General features: G+C 41.3%; 1 protein-coding gene across 3 annotated transcripts in view; it reads right to left on the bottom strand.

Moving 5' to 3' along the window:
* Positions 1–22,991, bottom strand: part of LOC146523306 (RAS guanyl-releasing protein 2-like) — a 40,848-nt gene that overhangs the window by 2,388 nt on the left and 15,469 nt on the right. The window contains exons 5-15 of one of the 3 annotated variants that reach the window (XM_085138040.1): positions 22,688–22,819; positions 22,011–22,161; positions 19,370–19,543; positions 14,840–14,956; positions 14,181–14,462; positions 9,111–9,185; positions 8,710–8,829; positions 7,149–7,264; positions 6,910–7,051; positions 3,826–3,862; positions 255–413 (exon numbers count right to left, since the gene is read on the bottom strand). In XM_085138040.1, the coding sequence (XP_084994166.1) occupies positions 255–413; positions 3,826–3,862; positions 6,910–7,051; positions 7,149–7,264; positions 8,710–8,829; positions 9,111–9,185; positions 14,181–14,462; positions 14,840–14,956; positions 19,370–19,543; positions 22,011–22,161; positions 22,688–22,819 (1,505 nt within the window). The other 2 variants (XM_085138034.1, XR_014870218.1) reach the window with 2 other exon arrangements.

Raw genomic sequence — 22,991 nt, 5'->3', positions numbered from 1 at the left:
CCAGCAGCAGGTAGTTGCATAAGGACCATAGATATATATATGTGTGTGTATATATACACTAGAAATAGGAGGGCTGGCTCTATCCAAAAAGGCTGAAATTGATCAGAAATGTTATAAAAGACAGTTATCAGTGGAATCACAAATCATTTTTTAATTTTTAATGTAATACGTATTTAGACATGTGTAGGGGTCCATTTCAGCAATCATCCTCTTGGAAACATGAGGGATGCTAGCTGCATGTAGATGCATCTTACCAGTGTTCTGCAGGCTGGGTGAGGTGTTAGCAGGAGGAGGGAAGCTGTAGGATCTGGCCTGGAGAGCTGGCGGCGCTTCATGGCTGATGCTCTTCGTCCTCTTCCGGCACTCAACAGCCAGCCGGCTTCGGCAGGCCTTATGGCAGTTGACCCCGCAGGCTGCAGTGGGAATGTTCGCGCCATGGGAGAAAGATGGAGGCAGGGACAGGTTTCGGGAGAGGAGGAGAGGACGGGGGGATCGGAAGGGAGGGAGGGACAATCGGCGAGAGAGCAGGCGAGACAGGAAGAAAGGATGAGAGGGCCAGGGGCGAGAGGAAGATGGAGGTGGAGAAGAAGGGTCAGACAGAGGGACGGGTGCAAACTGATGAAACGGGGCAAACGGGAGAGCTAGCGGTGACAGTAAAGTGCTTCGACATGCTGTACAGACACACGAACACTGGCACATGCACACGGTAAGGCCGACTGTGCCTGACAACAGCTCTGTCAGCTGTGGGTAGTCTACAAGGAGAGGAGCGATGGGTCACCCAGCAAGGCAGCAGGGAAGCACGTGAGTTACTGGAATCCACGGCAACAGAAATCTTTCCTGGTTCATTTCTTTACTGTCACTGGTGGTAGTCACCTGACTTTAAATAACTATAAAGTGTGCAGATATGCATCATATCAAGAGAAGAAAACAGTAACAACCTACATAGTGGCAATATAACTAATTTTGATCATACTGGATTTTTTTATAATGCTCATTTCTTTAACTCCTTATGAATTTTTCATTCTAAAATAATGATCACAGATATTGTCAGTTCCCAAATAATGACACATACCTATCAGTCTTTGCTTAAACTCTCGTGTACTCTCATGTCTTTCCAATGTATATGAACCTATAAATGTTGCTACTTTTCCTAGTCTTCATGCTATGGTGAGCAAAGCAGCTGGGGGATGACAATTCAAATTTAGCAGGAAGATCTTAGAGCTGTCTTAAGGTCTAAAGCAAAACAAAGAAGCCTACTTTCTAAAATGTCAAACTGATAGAAAGAAGCAAAGATGTTTCAGTGATATGGATGTTAGAATGCTGGCATGAGCACAGGCCCACATCTGTTCAGACAGTGAGAGGTTTCTGATTCAAATCTCAGTAGCTGACATCTACTACCCCATTACACACACCAGACAACCCACACACATCAAGAGCGCTCCTGCACTGCACTGCAGTGGGTGATTCATTTCAATTATGTGCCTGCCGGTCTGTCTACCTCCCTGAGTTTGGGCTAACAATGGTAATGGGGATGAATGGCTGTGGGGCTCTCTCATTGACTTCCCCTGGTCTCATTAATGGAACAAGCCAGAACTAAAACTCTCAGTCAGGCTCACAGAATGCACTCCTGTAGAGTGGAGAGGACACGGGAGAGTGTGAGGGTCAGTGGTGTGTATGTGTGTCTGTATACACAGTGCAAAGAAATGCATCAATCTCTCTGTGTGGATCTGCTTGTGTTATTTTTTTAAAGCAATCACATGCTTGTCTTTGTATTTTAATAACAAACACAAGTTAAGGATTTAAAGCTCCTTACATAACTTGCCTCATTCACACAAGCACTTTTTGCTACACTTTTTCTATGTACCAGTCACACAACAGAGAGCAACTTGGTGTTAACATCTTCCCCGAGGATGTTTGACATGTAGATAGGGCTGTGCGATATGACCAAAATCTCATATCCCGATATAAGAAATCTATCGTCCGATAACAATATAAATCACAAAAATGTAACATTTCCTGTAAATTCTGTGAATCTCGGGCAGCTCGACTTGCGGGAAGTGTTTCCAGCTGCGCGTCATGTAGCTGGAGTCGAGTGTTTTAACCGATGCATGAAACGATACATTTTTAGACATAAGTTGTAACGGCCGCCGTTTTCTTTGTGAGTATTTATTACACGGCGTGCTGCGGGGAAAAGCCTGTTCTAACATTTGAGTCTAAGGTTTATTTTTTAGCACCTGGCGGCTCTTTTTTTACTTTTCATCCGTAAATAATCTGCTCTTTCACGTGATTCAGTTTATTTTGAAAAGTCTCAACAGGATCTTGAGCTTTATTGTGAAAGGTTTATGTAGTACATAAACAAGCGGACATGCGAAGGTGTTACCGTCGTTGTTGCTAACGACAACGCATAAAAACAAGCGCTTGTCCGTCTGTAGTGTGGTTATATTAAATATAAGAGAAAGAGAGAACTTTAAGAAATTAATATAGCCACTACAGCAACCATCAAAACGGTGAAAAAATATTGCCGTAAACAGTTTATTTTGCGACACCACGAAACAAACGATAGCGTAAAATGAAACGATAGACGTTTTTATATCGTCATCCGATCTATATCGTTATATCGAACAGCCCTACATGTAGACTGGAGCAGCTAGTGATTGAACCACCAACCTTTGGATTAGCAAATGACCTGCTCTACCTCTCTTGAAGTACTAATCCAAGTCTCCCATCCAAGTACTAACCAGGCCCGACAAGATCGGGTGTGCTTAGGGTGGTATGGCCGTAACCTAGTCAACATGGCGTCATCATGAAAAATAAGAAATTACTATGCCTTAAAGCTGTTACACTAATTAAAACACAAATACCTGCGTTTTTTAACACAGGTGTCCTTTTGTTCTCCTACTTAGACCTCCAAGGCTCCAAGAGAACAACAAAGCATTACATCCTGCGATACACAAGGACTGCACACAATACAATACTACTGTGAGGTTTCTCAAGCTGTCATTGCATTAACACAATACTGAACTTCTTCTAAAGAATGAGATATTCACGCTTGTGCAACCAAATAACTGAACAAACTGTGTAGGCAAAGGCTGACTGAGAAATCTTTGCAAAAACCTGACATGGAATTTAGTTTATGCGACACAGAAAAAGCAGGGAAACGCCATCTATGAAATATCTGCCCTAACGTTTCTCGCTCAGATGTTTGAGCAGTATCCAATCCCTCCTTAAAAGACTACAGCAGATGGAAACTAGGTTTATTTGCATTTTAGATCTGGCATCATGTCCAAACCTTTGCTCGACATCTGGAGAGCAACATATTTGTTGCAAATTATTTAGAGAGTTTAACGTCTGCAGATCATCACTCTACTTTACAACATCAGCACGGACCACCAACAGCATGTCCACAGAGGGGGGATGGACAAGCTGCAAATGTGTTTAAGAAGCTAATGATAAGCAGTGTGTGACAGGGTGGGAGGTTTTGGAGGTAGTCGGCCTCTGTGTATGTGCATTTGTGAAATGAACCAGCTTCCTCAAACACAGGTCCACTTGGAGGCCTGAAAGGGCAAATAATTCTCCATTGTGTATAGTGTGCTCTCCGGTGATGGAGTTTATCCAGCTGCTTGAGCAGAGGGCTTTGAATATAATTAAATGTGTGATATGTTCGATGACATTTACTTAGCACTCAAAAATCTGTGGAAGGTGCAACAGATGGGAATCGACGGCTTCAAAAAAAGGCTAATTCCTTGAAGCCTGTACCCTTCTAGCTAGAACAAGTTTATTTGTGCAGAAAACAGCGAGCAAAAGCTGAACGAATTCCTCTCTTACCTTTACATTTGTAGCCTTGCTTGTAAAATCCCCAGATCTGGAAAAAAAGAAAGAAAAAAGAGGGGAAAAGGAGTGGAGTTGGGCATTAATCCTGATTTTATTTTGTTTAGGACGCAAGCTTTATATAATGAGGTAAAAACCCTACAATAATACAGAGAAAACTGCAACAAACAGGCAATTATGAGTAAGCACTTGGCAAAGCAAGGCAAGAAAGAGGTACAATGAAGCGAAGAGACATGTAAGGTGTGAGAGCGAGATAGAGGGAAAGAAAAGGGGGAGAGAGACGGGAGGCCGGCTGGACAGAGGGGGTGGAGGGGGACCGAGATCAAGCGGGATGCAGGGAGCGCACAGGCAGTGGGGGAACAATGACATGAAAGAGCTGAACTGGAGATCACACACCGCACTGGCACATCTGAGGAGGCACAAAATATCCTGACCTCTTCACGCACACACATACAGACACACACAAACCTACATGAATGACAGCAAAGCCGCATACACCTGTAGGTGCACGTTTACACACTGACACAAAGAAAGTCTCTCTCACACACACACAGCCAGAGGCTTTAAAACAAAGAGAAGTTAGTTCTGAGCAGAATATCCAAACACAACTATCATCACAGCCCTGCCTACGCTGACTGACCTTTAAAGCCTCTGTAGACGCTAAAACACAACACACTACAAACAACAGCTGGAAACATGCTGGTTTTAATTTAAGCTTTGCCACCTCTACTGGCTGTAGTTACACATTTGATATTTAAAAAATGCACCAGGAGGCGTTTATGTTTCTATTTTTGAAATCATTTCTAATGCCTCAGTGCTGAGTTTTGAACCAGCACTGACAAGCAGTGTGTATTTAATTTCTCAGGTATTTAAGGCAATCAAAATGAAAGTTCAAATAAGGGGAGACAATAATATGTTGCAGAAACTGTGCTGTTTTTAATGCCCAGACTGTAGCAAAACTCAAATGTCATTCTGTTCCTGCTAAATTGCTTAATACAAAAAAAAGTGACGAGAAAAGTTTCCATTTATCATTCTACTGAATTCCCATGAACTTTTTTTGTTATCGCCATTTTATTTTAAGTATTTTCAAATGAGGGAACAAGTTGTTTTCTAAGGACACACTGACATCGGCCATTATTGTGGAAGAAATAATGGAAGAAAATGTGCAAAATTGGAATTAGAATCACTTTATCTAGACAAGCTCAAAAGTACCCTATTTTTTTTGTCTTTAGTGGAGGAAGGGGGTTAAACTGATCGAACTAACATTTTAGTCTGTCAGACAAAATAATTTGCAGTAATTTATGTAAAGCACATAAGTAAAAAAAAGAGCACACACCCCACCCTTTCCATGTGCACACATGGAAAAACAGGGGCAGGGAGAGCAGCAGCATGACCCTGTGCAGGACGCAGCAGGCAGGAAAGCCTGGTGGACGGGCACGGCTCTTTCAGTCGCTGTCAATTATGTTTAAGGCTGTGAAATCATTTGCAGTAAAGCATCACTGTTCACTGTAAATGATTCTCAGAGTAGACGCGTTATTTTATCTTTCAGAATCAGGCTCAGGACTGGGAGTTAAACTTAACATGTAGTTTTTAACGTCCATTATTATTTTTCAGTTTGTAGACCTTTATGCTAGTTTAAGAACCTGTAACCATATCAAACACATAATATGAGGTCAATGTACAATTAACCCTGCAAACCAAAAGCTCATCGACAGCTCCAAACACTTAGTTTCAGACATTACATACTCTTACCAAACTCTGCAGTCCAGCAGGATAAGGTCACCCACACATGTCCATAGTAGGCTTGTTTAGAAATGCTAGTTTGCAGTATGAGCATACATGCATGTACAAATGTACCTTGGAAATCAAGTATATACTGCATAAGACACGCAGCCTGGAAAAGATCTGTGACCGTAATGAGATATTTTTATCTTTTGTCACAAGGTATGAACACGCTCGTAACTCAAAACAGAATAAGAGATGCAGCATGCGTCAAAAAGCCTCGATGCATCACTCTGTGTAATTTCTCTTCTAAAACTTGTTTGAATCTTTTCCAGAAGCTTGCTGTATCCTCCTGAGATGGAGAAGCTTGCACACGGTGCATTGTCGGCTTACTTTTGTAATCTGTAAGCCAGTAATTAAGATAAAAGACCAAAGAAGAATGCAGGCACCACAGCGTCCTTGTGTGAATACCGGTCACTGGACGCTGGTGTTTACAGAAGGCCCGGCTGGAATTGTACAGCATGTTTGAGGCAAGTGGTGAAAAAATGTGCTGCAGGAAAATATTTTGTTTGCACAGGAGCCAAGAGGAAAGCAGACAGATGAGGAAGTGGTTGGTGTACAGTATCTACCTCTGCCACACACACAGATATAGCCAAAGGAAGAGGCAGACTGCCAGGGTCCTTATCTTTCCCTGCTCTGTATTCTGAATTTCCCCCATGACGATTTAAAAGTAGCAGACTTTCCCCAGAGTTTAGCGTGCTGCTGTGCACATGTGTGCATGTTTCATTTTAATGGAAACACATACGGTCGGCCGTACGTCTCTCTCGAGAATTGGCCCACTTATAATGCAATATAAAGAAATGAATGTGATGTCATCTCTGCTTCAACATTAAAGCCCTGTTCTCATTACAGCTTAGTCACCGTCTGTGTCTCAATAACACAGAGATCCTTGGGGGACTTTTGGGAACGTTGAGGGCCAGAGGACGCACACTCACACACCCTTAACACTGCCACAGACGAGGGTTATCATCTCACCCAGTTAACTTCCTCTCATATTTCCCAGAATGCAACTTCAGCAGTGTGTGGCTGCAGCTCAAAGGGATTGCACTACCCTGACCTGACAGGAGGAACCTTAAAGAGTTGTGCTACCACGGCTTGACAGTAACAGCCAAGACAAATAATGAAGTGCATGACACTGGGGCATTTATAAATCATACAGCTGAGTCAGTGCCTAAAATCAAGTTTTTCCATCGACTGTGTTTCATGAACATTTTAGGATGGGCTGAGGTCAAAAGCAGAATTATACACAAGCTGAAAAGATGGCTGCTGTTTAAGTTTTAGGCATAGATGTTTACTCACAAAGCCAGCACAGTGTTCACAGAACGTGGGCTTGACATAGGTGGTCTCGGTAAAAGTGTGGATGAAACCCATCTTGCAGTTCAGCAGAGAGCTGGCTTTCATAAAGTAGTCTATCATCTCCTCCCTGCTGATCTTCCCGTCTCTGTAAGAGGACGCAGAAAGAGATGAATGTCATAGGAAGCAGATTGTAAGTTGGCTCAGTCTATAAAGTGCTTATGAATAAAGCTACAGATTCTCACTGGTTCTTGTCCAGTTCTCCAAACTTGCTGAGGTATGGAAAGTTGTTCCTGATTGCTTCAAATTCATCCCTGGAGATATTGCCATCGCCATCTGTGTCAAAGTTCTTGAAGACTGACTGAAAAGAAGAAAGATGTCAAGTAATTAGGCTGTTTCAGGGAAAAGTGATTACTGTGATTGCCTGAAAAATAACACAATCATTTATGTATTTAAAATTTAGATCCATAGATTTGTCCGTGCATGAGCTCAGCACCAAGTTTCACAACATTTTTCATGTCCATCTTTGGTCATATATCTGCGTTTCACTTGTTTATTGTGTAGTTTTGATGAATTAGCTTTCTGATACTAACACCTATAACACCTCTCAGAGCAACCTAAAAGTATAGGTATAGTATAAGTATTCCCCTCCCTAAAAGGCAGAGAAACCCACAGGTCACATTTATTAAATAATGTTGATTGTCTTTAAACTTGACAGCCAACTTAACACATCTGGAAAATAACATTTGCTGATACAGAATTTTACAGACAGAGTCGATCTGTCATGCAACTCATTTGCAGATGTGCATTTGTGGGGAAGAAGTTACCAAAACACATACGCCCTAGTTATGGTAGTTATGGTTTGTGCTCTTATCGGAAAGCAAGACCAAAAAAATACACTCTGACATTTGTTAAATCTTTGACAAGCCCATTAAAATGTAGTAGATCAGACTAATGCAGTCTAATGCAGACTCATCCAGGCTGGAAAAACTGATCAGGAAGGCTGGCTTTGTGGTCGGCATGAAGCTGGACACTCTGGTGTCAGTGGCAGAGAAAAGGACACTAAAAAAACTGCTGGACATTATGAACAATGCTGGGCATCCTCTGCACACGGCCATAAACAACCAGAAGAGTCTGTTCAGTGACAGGTTGCTTCTCCCCAAGACAAGAACTAATAGACTTAAAAACTCCTTTGTCCCACACGCCATCCAACTGTTTAACTCCTCTCTGGAGGGGAGAAGGAGGGGAAACAGGAGGACAAAGGAGGGGGGAACAAGCAAGCTGTAGTGCCTCTTCACTTCACTGTGCAATTACCTTTTGTGCAATACTTTTGTTAATAGTCAACAGTGCAATAGACTTGCATACTTGAAATGTGCAATTTCACTTGTATTTTTATTTTTATTCCTATTTATTCTATTTATCCCCTTTGTATATTTTATTTACATATGTCTCTGTATTTATATATGTGTGTGTGTGTATATATATATAATATTCTGTAACTAACTTCTGTCGGTGCTGTGCTTTTTTGGAAACCGAATTTCCCGGAGGAACCCACCCGAGGGATTAATAAAGTTTTATCTTACCTTATCTTATCTAAAAGATGATTTTATAATCCAGCAGTTTGATAATGAAGAGCACTGGTGAGCGTTATTGTTTTTGAATTAATCATTTTAGTGGTAAAAGCCTAGAGATGTATCAGTTTTTGAACTTTTGATCTCTGACAGCCACAGCTCATTTTTATCCTTATCCTTGTAGCACCTCTCAGGCTCTGAGAGATGTGAATATGAAGGGAGCAGAGAAACTCACTTCCACCATCTTCTCTATGTGTTTCTTGATGATCGTGGGGTCAGCGCTGGGCTTCACTGAAACGGCCCACTCATCAATCATACTGGGCTTGGGATCAGGTGCGGGGGCAGGGCTGGAGTTCTGCTACAGTTGATGAGAAATCAGAGACCATGAGATCAATATTAAACCAGAGAAGCGAAGCAAAGAAAGCTGCCACACAGGGCAGAAGTCAGGAATAGCCTCGGTGGATCAGAATGAAAATACTTTTTGAAAAAGATTTCCAGCGTAACAATTCTGAGGTTCAGAAGGTATGCTTGAAATCACCATTATCTATCATAGCAAGTCTGTAGAAAAGCAATATTAGTGCATGAGAGGTGAGGGGCTGGGAACACACGGGATGAGTATATCACCATGCTGCTTACCACTGGCTTGCGTGGTTCCCTCTGTAAAGACATCTGATAGATCTCCTCTTCTGCGTGGTATTGGTCCAGAGACACCTGCACAAACAGCCAATGTGAAAAAGGCGCATGAAAAAATTCAAGTAATTTCCATTTATCAGGTAAAATCAGGTATTAACACCAGCGGTTATTTCAAATAAGAATACTTTTACTTTTAAAATGTCAAATATAATTTTTGTGTAAATTTCAAAAGTAAAGATTTAACCATTTTTATAGATCAACATTTTGGTTCATACTTTCCAAATCAGTCCTACAAAACCTAAAGGCTAAAAAGTTCTTTGCTAGACGTCAGTGGTTTATGCTAGCACCCTGTGTCTAGTTAGCTATTAAAGTATGAACTGTGCTAGCAAGCTACTGGAGTTAGCTAAGGCACTATACATATTTAAATGTAAAGAGAGGGGAAGACCCAAAAGTCTTTTGCTTTAATGTGCAGAAACATCATAGCTTAGAACTAACATTTGAGTTTGGAAAGCTTATATAAATTTACTTTTTGGTTCTTTGGTCTGTTAGCAATTTGCTGCAACACTTAGCAGCCTGCAGCCATTTATTGTTGCTAGCTGACAGAACTGAAAAGAAGTCACCTTTTTAGAATATAAAAATATTTCAGCTGCAAACCATTTCAGAACACTTGTCACCTGCTATATATAGTGATATATAGTAACTGCATGCTTTCGTTCTGAAAAATATATTGCCACGTTGTCTGAGGGTACACCATTTATTGCAATCTTTTGCTAATTACTGCCCACATATGCACACTGAAAAGTTTTATTTATCGGACATTGATCCAGTTTCTTGTATGGTGCAATATAATATTGGATTCTTTAATGGAGGCAAAGGTTGTCGTCACTTGACTTGTGTTAACTCTAAAGTCACATGATGTCAGCTGAAGCAGCTCCATTAAGTGACTTACTGTCAGATGTAGTTTAAAGCTGAGGATAGTCAATAAACATGGATGCATCTGTTCATTTGTAAGTTTAAAGACAATATATAAGCTTAATTACTTTATATTGTGAAAATTTAAAACAATAGCAATAATCCAAACACCTAAATCCAGGCATCTCATAACAGCAATTTGTTGAATATAAATGTATTCACATATAGTTTCTGAACACATTTGTCGAGTATTTAACACAAAGACCCTTTCACACAGAAACATGTTTCTCAGAAGACCTGTTAAGCAGAGTCATCTCTTGCGTACACAGCCATTATAGCAACAAGTGAGAGAGCAGCATCTATTTTTTGCACTTGTAAACACCATAGACATGTGGCATGTACGGTCTATGGTTAACACATTTAGGTCTGCTGCTACACGTACTCGTCTACTGCATCCACGCTTGGCCTCGTACACTTTTGTTTTCCTTGAGTCCTACTCTCTCGCTGTACTTGTGTGTCTTGTGTTTTAGTCAGCGGGGACAAAATTGCTAAATTATTTTCTTTTTATTGAACCGTGTCATTTTGAAGAATTTCAGACATTTCAGGGAAAAGGTTCAGTTGCAAAGCTGCAGCAAGTACATCTGAAAAGCTGAAGAGAAAAATAACCTGCGTGGTTTGCTTATTTTACCTGTCTAAAATAAAGCATGCCTTCCCCTTTTCATTATTTTGAACGAGTTATTGACTTGCTTTCCATCTTATCGCTGCAAACCCAGCAGGCCTCATGCTAGATCACCTCCAATAAGCACTGGCATAAGATAATTGGATATTGACTCTGTCCAGCAAACTTTTTCTCTTGCCTCTCAGCTCCAGAAGCTGTCAAGTTATTTTCTTTTATTTTCACAGGAGAAAAAAACAAGAAACCAGCTGCAATCTCACAGCAACACCTGCTACCAGTAATTGATCTCCTAGGATTGTTTAAATTCAGAAAGCGCTCAAATTCAGGAGATTCCTGTCTGCATCTGCCAAAAATATTGACATACACACACACACACTGCGTTGTGAAGTTGTAAAATGCCACTACCACCTCAGCTTTCAAACTAAAGAGCACGTAGCAATAATTAAGGTATCATTCTAACTCACTGTTACATGATATTACAGTACATCCACTTTATTTCAAGTGGACGTGTAGTAAAATATTCGCTTAAAATATATTTCTTTATACTGACTTATTTAGTCGTTGAGGTAAATCCAAAACACTGCCTTTTGTTTAAATTCCAGTTAGATTTTGGGCTGAATGCAAAGCAGTTTAGTCTGTTTTCCCTGGGTAAATAAAAACAGCTGATGATATCCTCACTGCTGTATATTTCCTGTGTGTTACTGTGCTCTCTAAAAACCCTTTACCCTCTCATTTCTCTCTCTATCAAAATGTTTGTCAAACCACAAATTATGAGCCACTTCCTTTTGTTGTTGCCGAGTGCCACTAGTCAAAGCAGATGTCACTGACTGGCACCATGGTAACATTGGTTACAGTCTTGCATTAGCCTGGTGGGGAGGTGTATACTTTTTACTTTCACTTTTTTTTGTCTTTATTATTGTAAAACTACAAAACAGCCCAGTCCAAATGAATTGCTCCTGGTCTCAACTAGTTATGTGTATAAAGCACTAGGGCTGCTCGATTATGGCAAAAATGATTATTAATGAATCAATTAATTAATGATTATTATAAACGATTATTTTCACTGAAATTGAGATCTCGATTATTTGACAATAACAATGTATTGAATAATGACTTTAAAGATTGTCAAAAAATAATATAAAATACTGTGCAAATACTGATAACAGTGCAAATGTTTGCAATATAAAAAATAAATGAAAAATGTAAACATCTATGTTTAGTGAACTTTGCAGTGTTGCTCTGTGGTGCAGCTACGACACCGTAGCAAAGTTTACACACTATGTCTACTTGATCCACGTCTGACTCCGCAAACCCATAATGTTTCCACACCACTGAAGTTTTTTTTACCTCTCCTCTCCAAATAACTTCTGCTTAGCTTTCCGAGCTTCCCTCGGGTCCTCTTAATCAGCGGTCCCCAACCCCCGGGCCTCGGACCGGTACCGGTCCGTGAGTCGTTTGGTAACGGCCGAGAGAGTTGAGGCTCAGGTGTGAAATGTATGGTTTCCAGGGTTTTTTTATTGGTTTTCAGCGTTATTTTGTTATCGCTTTTATCGTTTACTCGGTTTTCCTTGGTCTTTATGAATAAATTTTCTTTTTTTCGGTACCGGTACTAGTTTTATTTTGTTGTATTTATCCGCGACACCCTAAAGGCCGGTCCGTGAAAATATTGTCGGGCATAAACCGGTCCGTGGCGCAAAAAAGGTTGGGGACCGCTGTTCTTAATTGTTGTGACACGTGTTCAAAATGCAGAGAGGTGCGCTCGATTTGCCACACGGAGCAGAGCGAGAGTAAAGCACGAGGGAGGGGCTAATAATCGGCTCAGTCATTTTTAATGATCGTTGAAAGCCCAGATCGTAATCGAGATTAAAATTCAATTAATTGAGCAGCCCTATAAAGCACACCTGTCCACAGAGTCAATTTCTTCCATTCCAGCCAACATAGGCCAGACCAAAGATCTGTCAAAGAACATCAGGGACATGATTGTAGCCCTGCACATGGCTGGAATGGGCCAGAAGACCAATCAGCAAGAAGCTTTGTGGGAAGGGAAAAGCTGTTGGTGCGATTTCTCAGAAATGGAAGAAATAAAATTACCATCAGTCGCCTTTGATCTGCAAGATCATGCCTCACAAGGTGAGGATGATCATGAGAAAGGCTGTGGATGAGTGAAGATGGGTTTTGAATTGGTCTTCCGGCATGACAGTTACCCAAAATATAGTCTCCAGACCTCAAACTGAAAAATTCAGCATTGGTTCAAACAATTAATTCCGCCACTGTATTTCTGTTGATCTGAATAACCAAGTAAGAATCATATGAATTTGAGGTTCAAACTACAAGTCATGTCACTATGTTACAATTTTAATTAACTGATCCTAAGCAGGCCTTAACACAAAGGTCTTTGTTGTTTCTTTTTACCCAAGCTTCACCTCTTCACTAAGTTTTATTTAAGCCTTTGTATCATCTTGCTGGCAAGTACAGCAATACACATGACAACAAACAGCAGTGAACGCATGCCTCCTCCTCAGTTCTTCCCTCAGTAAAGGAATAAATACAGCTGAGCTATTAGTACAGTGATCTCTTAGGAAAAGGGCTTTCTTGAAAAACTGTTCAGATTTCAAAGAAGAGACTGCTGCTACTGAGATCCCCTTGGGTACTTTCAAAGCTAAAGCAACCTGACAGGGAAAGCTTTTTAGTCTAAAGGAATAGACATGAGGTTTCAGTGCAGGTTAACAACTTAAAGTTCAGTGAAAACGATGCTGCAGGGGTTACAACTCTCCGTCCCCGATAAAGAACAATGAGTCACTTTAAACAGTGGAACTGGGCTAGCAGTGTTACGAAAGTGAAAACAACAATGCTGACTTAAATGCCCTCTTTAATGTTCTCTGCACCCAAACGTTAGCATTAAAGCTAATGTACGATGTCTTTTTCTTCTTTACCCATTTAGTTTTGTGATTTTTGCTCAGCCTGTGACACATTTATTTCTTCTCCCTCCTGTACGGCTGTATAACATCATGTAAGTGCAAATGTAAGTAACCCAGTTTGTCTCGCTTCTGCTTCATCTTGCTTTTCGTTTTCAGTGCATTTCCAATCAAACACGTAGTAACCATTTCTCTGTTATCCCACTGTGGACCACATCTGTAAATCCCATTTGCTTTGTGATTGAAGGTTCATGTTTTCCTCTTCACATGATCTTTGACTTTTGTCTGTGCACAGATTTTGTCCCAGCTGGCTACAACAGTCTGTCTGACCACGAGCCAGTCGAATCACAGCAGAACAAAGTCAAACAAACTGCCTGCTTCACTGGCTGCAAATAAAATGCTTCCTCCTACTACCTCCTCACAGCCGTCTGGTTGACAAACAAATGCCACTTCATCATGACTTGATTCGGGACCTGATTTGTCTCTTATTACCCCTTTAACTGCTTTCAGTAGAGGTAGGTAATTGAAGCCAAACATTTCTCTTGGACTCGGAACAAACTTTATACCCACTGTAAGTAAGTTGAGCAGGTCTGTGTTGGCATCGACGTTAGGTGGCGTGGCCTGGATGAGCGCCAGCTCTTGAAGGATAGCGTACAGCTGCTGGGTTTTTGCCAGGTTGACTCGTGTCTTCTCTTTGTCGGCCCAGTCTGGCAGCGCCACATGCACGGCTATCAGGTCTTTCAGGTGCACGCCAAGAATGGGGAATCGGAAGCCGGAGCATTCAGAAAAACGCTTGCGGTACTGACTGTAGTTGCCACATGATGTCACCAGTTCAATTAAGTTGTTAAAAACCTGTCGTAGAGTGAAAGGAATATAGGTTTGAGGAGCAGACAAGAGAACGCCTGTCTCAGAAAAGATTGATTTGGAAGCATCACAAATGTTGTCGAAAACTTTGCTCCAGATGGACTTACATAACAACTCGCCCAACTGTTGCGTTTAACTTTCTAGTCATGTGGCTCAAATTCATAGTTCTAAAAAGACACTGTGTAGGAGTAATGGGCACAGACAGGGAGCTTGGTACCGCTTACACAGAAGATGCTGAATACTCAATCAGGAAGCATTATCACTTATTAGCTCAGCGCACAGACATGCAGCGAACATTGAATTTGTCTGGTAGCGCCTGGTGGCGGTTGCCAGAAATAGAAGACAGATGGCTGCAGCTACTGCACCTTGTTGGTCTCTGCACTGATGTGGGCCTGCGTGTCTTTGAGACGAGAGATGGAGCTGTTGCTGAGGCCGCCCACTACCGCCATGAGTGTATTGAAGTTCTGCAACTGTAGCAGCTTCTGTGAACGGAGGAGGAAGAAATATTAGGAGTGAGGGTGAAAGAAGAGATATTTTATGAATGTGCAAGACACTGCCAAGAGCAAGCTGGCCAAATTTTTTTTTTTAAGGCGGAGAGAGAAAAAGATAAAGAAGGGTGGTATAAGTTAGGAAAAAAGACTTACAGGCAGTCAGAAAGATGCAGCTATGGAAATAAATGGTTACAGGGTGAAGAGACTTCTGGGTTAGATACTGAAAGAGTTTAGCAGGCCAAATACACATCCACACATAATCTGAATACCGAGAATTTAGTGAATGCTCTAACCTGTCTATGTCAAAGTTAGGCTAACTCTTTGTGAATGGCGCTCTGTGGGGCTGCTCGCTGCCCTTCAGACTGCTGGCATCTCAGTGAAAATCAATGAGGTCGCTGCTGCGTGGGAGGGCTGCCAGAGGGGATCATTTGATTCAGCTCAAACAACCTTTAGAATCAATTTGCAAAGCAGTATGGAAAGCAGGCCATCATCTGCAGAGTGTAGCTGCACCACGCATACATGTGTTCATCAGTGATGCCTGGGAAAGGTTTCACTGTCAACATGCCACAACTTTCCCTGTCACCTAAGAGTTAGCACTCAGTGGATTGGTGATGCTTATCAGACGCAGGTGGAGCATTCACAAAGAACACAATGTGCAATAAACTGAAGGCAGCCACGTTTACAATTGAATTTTTAATGCAAGTGTGCAGTTGAGAGAAAAAAACACTAATGAGCATGAGTCATTTGTGATGGGCTCCCAGTAGGATGCCGAAATGGGACACAACCAGCAGAGGGAAGCTTTAGGAAATGTCAAGTGCAATAAGACTGCCTCCTGTGCTGCCTCTGAATACATCTGAAGCCAGCATGTGTTTGCCCTGGGATGCATCAGAGAATATCAAAGTTGGTGGCAATTTAAATGGGCGGAAAATGAATGAGGAAAGTTTGTGGAGGGTTTGATCTTCTCAGATGTGCATGCTCTAATTTTGGCCAACTCTTCTTTGTAGAATTGGTTTAATTGAGCCTTATTGGAGGACTTTGGGGCATAAATCGCCATTTAAGGTCATGCAAAGCATCTTAATCGAATTTAAGTGCAGTACAGTTTGTTTCAGTCCTGCATAATCCTGCACAAAGTGTGCTTGAGCTTCAGTGCACAAACTGATGGCCTAATACATTTGACTCTTCCAAAAGGTTCAAATTTTGTCTTGTCAGTCCACAGAATATTTTCCCAAATTTTCTGGGATAATCAAGATGTTTTTCAGGTTTTTTTGTTTGGTTAGTTGGTTGATTTAGGGGAGGTTTAGATAAATGAGAAATCGGCCTCTGTGTTCTTTTTGGTCTCGCTTTTTTCACGGCTCTGTACATTCAAGTGAGGAACTAGATTGTGTTAAAGTTTGCTGATGCATTGGACACATGTTTGCAAACTGGCTTCATTCACGGCACTGCCCCAGAATCTGAATAAAAAGAAGTTGGTGTAAGGTGTTTCAGGGGAAAGATAGTTACTTTGGTTTTAATCATTAACTGCATAGACAGCCATGCACAATCATCCTAAGAGGACCAAAAAAAGGGGAATTTAACACTAAGCATTGGCTTCATTAAAATGTCTGCACAGATCAGCTGAAGTTCTGTATTCATGAATTCATTCTACTTAATAGAGCCACAAATTAACCTTCACCAAACAGGGTTAGCTGTGCCGCTCATGTTACCATGGTTATCTGCTCTGGTTGAAACTGGGCCATCTTTGTATGTGAGGATGTTCTCAGGCACAGCGGTCCTTTGACAGTAAAATCAGAATCAAGCAGCAATTTCCAGGGATGAAAAATGAAGCAAACGGGAAATGTGAAACACTGCAGTGCCTATAATGACCACTTGAAGCTGGCTCTAAAAGTCAGACTTTACAGAATTAAAAAGCATAGCCTGGGACAGAGAACTGTTTTAACCTCTGCGAATCATTTCCCAATCATAATAACTGTAAGGAGGGTGAACAGCTTCTGTTAAGACTGACAGCTGGGCTTGTGGATACTTTGATTAACAGGTGTGTTAGCACTTGTAGTTGGAGATACTCAGTCAGTGCTGTGTTTCACCTCCTGTAATTCCACTTGCTCAACTTGACATCTGGGTGATGTCAGTTTTGATTAATCTAGCTTTATATACACACTAGCATTCTGAATGTGTATACATTTGAGCAAAGTAAGTATAATTGCATTATCCAACAGCCAGCAAAAATAAAACGAAGCCTAATGGCATAACTGAAGAACAAAGAGTTCTCTGGTGATGGCAGTGAGTCAGCAGTGTGGGGATCACCACCGTCATTACGGAGGATCTCATAACAAACGAGAATATCCACCTAGCAGCTGGAAGGCTGTTTCAATCCACAACCACAAAGGCCAATGTGTATTCAACACAACAAATGTCATCAGAGCACATTACGATTCATCCAAGGGATGCACACTTCAATTACTGCACTGCTTTAATATTGTGGATAAGGAAACACGCTTTTTTATTTTTGATTAGTATCAATCCAAATTAAACCACTGACAAATAAAAGAGTTTAATTGGTGCACAGAACATCATGTGACCAGTTGAATGGGTCTAGTTATGCTAATGTTCTGCGTACTGCTTTTTGAGAAACAGAATGGCAGGCTGACTGGCCAATAGACACCGCTGTTTGATAGCGATCTTTAGATCGGGCTGCACAGAAAGAGCTCATTATCCACCTTCTGCACACCCGAACTTTAGTTGTTCATCCTGTCCTCACCTCTAAAGTATCTAGCTCAACCTTAAGTGTTCAGTTTGAAACACTTGGGAGAGCTCTGCTGGGCTTCCCCTGATAAGAACCCTGCAGAGGTGTTAGATTGCTGGCGTACCCCAACAGAGCATATTATGTGCGTCTAGCATGTGTTTTGCTGAAGATGAAATAAATGGAGAACCGGAGTAGACCTAAGCGACTCATAAAGATGAAAACAAACCCACACTAGACTTGCAGTAAGTAATGAGCATGCATTCACAGAGCACTGCAGGCTATTAAGATGAAAATTCTTTTTCTGCGCTTTCTATGGCTGACTGAAGCTTCCTCTTAACGGCTTAGATGACTGAGTTGTCGCGTAGAGGGAAAACTCAGCCCATCTGGCAGACCGAACCAAGCGATAACATCAAGCTGAACTGAAATCAATTACAGAGAAGCCCCGGGTGCCACTTAAAGACATGCGTCTGTAGTGAAAGGACGACAGTCTCCAGACATATGGTTGGAAAACCATACAGGGCAGCTAGCTGGCAGTTTCTTCCAGGAAATTGTGGAAGTATTAAGATTAAGTGAAGATTAGGATTAGAGCGATCATGACATGCAGACGACCATAACGCTATAGCGAATGAGTACAGAAACAGGAAACTAGTTGGAAACTAGATTCCTCCCCTACAAAACATCATAATAATATTAATGAGGCATCTATAGAAAAGCAATTTTAAAAAAAAGAAATAATTGCAATAATTCTGTCAGTCAAGTGTAGCTACAACTTTTTTGTGGGTCTGTTGTCTTTTTTGGCAAATGAAAAATGTTCAAAATACAAGTTTATGGAGGTGGTAAGAGAATCTGTAAGCATAACTGTACAAAGGTAAACAGAAAGAAAAATCAGTTGTCTGTAGCATATGTGCAATAAATATTTCATTTTTAAATATCACCATTACTATAAATATCATATTTTCCTGAAACCCCCTAAACTCAAGGCATGACTGTAGGGCAACAGGTCAAGCTTTATGCTAAAATCTCTGCTGCAATTTTTTTCTACTCTGTGTGATGTAAATATGAGAGGATATTTGTAATATGGTCATGTGGGCTTCTGTGATGCTCTTTTTGCATCACAGAAGCCCACCCGCTGTTTCCAGGGGTCAGCCAGTCAGAAGTAAGCTGACTGAAGCCTGTTTCAGACGGTGGATGAAGTCATGGACTGCACCAAGACTCAGCGTGAGATAAGTAAGGATTATTTGATACTGTGAGTCACAGAAAACTACTCTGGTAAACTACAGGAAGAAAAATAACATAGATAGCTAGAACTGAGCCCAAAGATCTCCTTTATTTTTAAAAGATGCAAAATTGGCAGCAGCATTATCTCACTGAGCAGGGATGCTAATGCTAATACCTCCAATACCTTTTTTGAATTAATGTTCCCTTTTTCCACACAGTTGTGCTGCTAATGGGAAATCCTAGTATATTTTGCATTTGTTTGCAAGTCATAAGAGATCCTTGGTGACTTTTCCACTTCTCTCTGCGCCTCCTGGTTTTCACAGTTGCTTCTAAATCACCTTTCCTGCTTTTTTCTCTCTGCCCCCAACAATCACCCACTAAAACTCTCTATCCATGAACCCAGAACCGCCAAGCTTTCCCGATTGTAACAGACCCAGCAGACAGACCTGTGCCACTCGGATGAAATGGGAGATAACAGCAGCTCTCTGCGGGGCGGTGGGCTTGCTGAGCACCATAAGCTGGATCCATTGTGAGACGCTGTTAAAGAGCGTGATGAAGCGCTCTAAGATGGGGTTATCCACCGTGCAGCCATGCATCACAAAGCTGTGGTAGTCCTGAAACTAGAAGGAGAAGTAAAGCATTGAAAGCCTTTATCTATTTAAATTACAGTACATCATATTCACATCCCACAGCAATTCTGGATATTAGAAAATGCCTGACAACAAACATATATGCAAAGGCCTTTCTCTTGTTTTTTATATATTCCTCTTGATTGTAGACAGTCTCCTATGTCCATACAGTAAACCTGGATATAGGGCTGCTCAATTAATCGAATTTTAATCACGATTACGATCTGGGCTTTCAACGATCATTAGAAATGACTGAGCCGATTATTAGCCCGGCCCTGCGACAGACTGGCGACCTGTCCAGGGTGTACCCCGCCTCTCACCCTATGACAGCTGGGATAGGCTCCAGCGCCCCCCGCGACCCTGAAAAGGAGAAGCGGAAGCGAATGGATGGATGGATGGATGGATTATTAGCCCCTCCCTCGTGCTTTACTCTGCTCCGTGTCACAAATCGAGCGCGCCTCTCTGCATTTCAAACACCTGTCACAACAATCAAGAGGACCCGAGGGAAGCTCGGAAAGCTAAGCAGAAGTTATTTGGAGAGGAGAGTGACTGCTGTTGGTTGAAAAGAGAGGTAAAAAAAACTTCAGTGGTGTGGAAACATTATGGGTTCGCGGAGTCAGATGTGGATCAAGTAGACATAGTGTGTAAACTTTGCTACAGTGTCGTAGCTGCACCACAGAGCAACACTGCAAAGTTCACTAAACATAGATGTTTACATTTTTCATTTATTTTTATATTGCAAACATTTGCACTGTTATCAGTATTTGCACTATTTTATATTATTTTTTGACAATCTTTAAAGTCATCATTCAATACATTGTTATCGTCAAATAATCGAGATCTCAATTTCAGTGAAAATAATCGTGATTATCATTTTTGCCATAATCGAGCAGCCCTACCTGGATATGCAGTTGGTTAGCTTAGCTGAGCACAGAACTTTAAACAATGGAATAACAAGACTGGATACAAAATACTGTTAGGATGCCTGGGTTGTTGACCCAGGGTTTTTGAGTTTATTATATTATTTATCATTTCTAGTCTTTGGTTTCTTTGAGTTCTGTCTTATGGTTTATGTCTCTGTCTTCTCTAGTTGCTCTGTCTCCCCTGTCAGCTGTATCCCCTTGTCAAGTTCGCATCTCTGTGTATCCTTAGTTGCTATATCCCCGTGTCCAGTCAGTGTCTGTCTGCCCTGGTCCCACGTCTCTGTTCCCTCGGTTGCAGTGCCTGCATGTGAGTCTGTGTCTTTAGTTCAGTCTGTGTTATGTTTCCTATTTTACTTTGAAAGTCTGTGTCTCATGTATATGGTTTGGTTTTGCTTCCTTTGTCTCGTTAGGCCTGATTTGCCCCAGCTGTGTTTCCCTCCTGTTAGCCATTCCCTGATTGCTCCCCTTGTGTATTTAAGCCCTGTGTTTCTCTGTGTCGTGGTCTACCCTCATCTTGCTGTGTGTTCTGTCTGTCTGTGTAAGTTTATTTTGGATACTCAGTTTTGTTACTTTTTTGAGTTTAGCAATTAAAGCTGTTTTGAGTTACTTTCTGTCTCCGGAGTCTGCACTTTGGCTCCACCATTCCTGCCTGCACACAGCGTAACCTGACAAATACAGACACAGTCTGAAATGAAAAGTACCATAAGCCTGCATTATTTCTAATACTCAAAGCAGGCGGAGACTCATCTGTTTCCAAAAAGAAATATTATACAGTATAGACTCTGAGGACATAACCTCATTTCTTACCCGATTTATAACCTCAGCAGATCCTTTCCCGATTCATTTATGGTCTGATTTGTTAGTTTCAAGTGTCTAACAGAGCTGCATGTCCAAGTCAAATTTGGATTAAAATTGCCACGAGACAGAAAACAATTAAGGTATTGACAACTTCCTATCACATGAGCATCTAATGCTGTATCAGTCCGATTAGCCCCACAAACACTGGATGACGCCATTATGTCTGTCTAATACAATCTATGGGAAACAGCAAGCCTGGTTTATGAAATTATATTATTATATTAACTGTCTGTAATCAGTCAAATGCAGACAAATAATATTGTGTAATTACAGCTGTACTCATCGTTAGATCCTCATTAATTCGATTTTTTGTTTCCTTTTAGGCAAAACTCTATTTTAGCAGAGCCATGAAGACAAAGACAAAAGAAACGCCATTACCACTGTCCCTACTGTGCCACGAGCATCATCCCACTGGAATAAATTATCAACAAAAAAAAAATCCTCAAGCGTTTAATTCTGCACAGACCCAGTCATTTCTTTTGCCTCCTGAAATAGCGCTCAAATTGAACACTATTTCCAGACACTAAATATAATTACTGCCCAGTTAAAGTTGATTTTAACAACTATTGCTTAGCAACTGCAGTGAGCCTTGAATCATGTAAACACAGAGTTACTTGAGAATTTAAGAGCTGTAAACATCACAGTAAAAACAAAACCAGAGACATGGTCACACTGACCAGGATCTTGCAGAAGGATTTGTATTCCAGATAGGTCAGGTGTTCAGCCAGTTCACAGGAGTCAAGGTGATCAAACAGCAGGGACATTTTCCTCTTTTTGGACACAGATGGGACACGCTGGGTCACCTGCCGCTTCCATTTATACGACGGCCTGAGAGGGGAGAAATCGCACAGTTGTCTCTTTTAAGGTCTTTTGGAACTGCACCATGAAAAACTACATAAGGGTCACTTTTATAGCCGCTGCAAAAGTTAGAGCTGGCCTTTAAGGGCTGTTGGGGGAAAAAAAGGAAAAACTACCATGAGAAAATGATGATAGTACATTGTGTCTACAATATAAAAAGCCCTGAGAAACCTCATATTTGTAGACTGAACTACAACTCTCCAACTATTGCTGTAGAAGTTATTTTTAGAAGACTATTGCCCTGCTTATTCTAAGATATTCTGGCATTGAAATCAAATCAGCTCCACAAATTCATTTCCTTGGAGCAATAAAAGAAAGCGGAGCCATATAGAAGTGGCATTTCTCAGAAAAGGACAGGTCACTGGCCCTGCATAGCACAGCTCAGCAATTTCAAATAACAGGCAATAAAGGGCTTGCTGACATAAACATCGGCAGATGGGGACACTCATTCAAACGGTCAACAACACACGCAGCATTCAGCGACCTATTCACTCACACACTGTCCAAGTCAATGAGCTGACTCTGCCTCTCATTGCCCTCAGTGGTCAAGAGGTCTTTATAGTCTTTGATCTGGTCTGCCAGCTCCGGGTTCAGATTGAACTCTGCGGGAAACTCAGAAATCCAGTACCTGGAAGAAAGAATAAAGGGAGAGAGAGAGAGGTGAGCGTGATGGCATACACTGAAAGGACTGGGCTGTGGTCAACTCATAATTTAAAATAGCATTATAGTTTTGCTATTTGATGAAACAAAGCACCTAATTGGAGCACATGGCTACAAAGGAAAAGCTAGAAAGGATAAAA

This window comes from Neolamprologus multifasciatus, chromosome 3 (genome assembly GCF_963576455.1).
Source record: "Neolamprologus multifasciatus chromosome 3, fNeoMul1.2, whole genome shotgun sequence".
Lineage (NCBI taxonomy): Eukaryota > Metazoa > Chordata > Actinopteri > Cichliformes > Cichlidae > Neolamprologus > Neolamprologus multifasciatus.
This window is presented reverse-complemented; position numbering and strand designations above follow the sequence as displayed.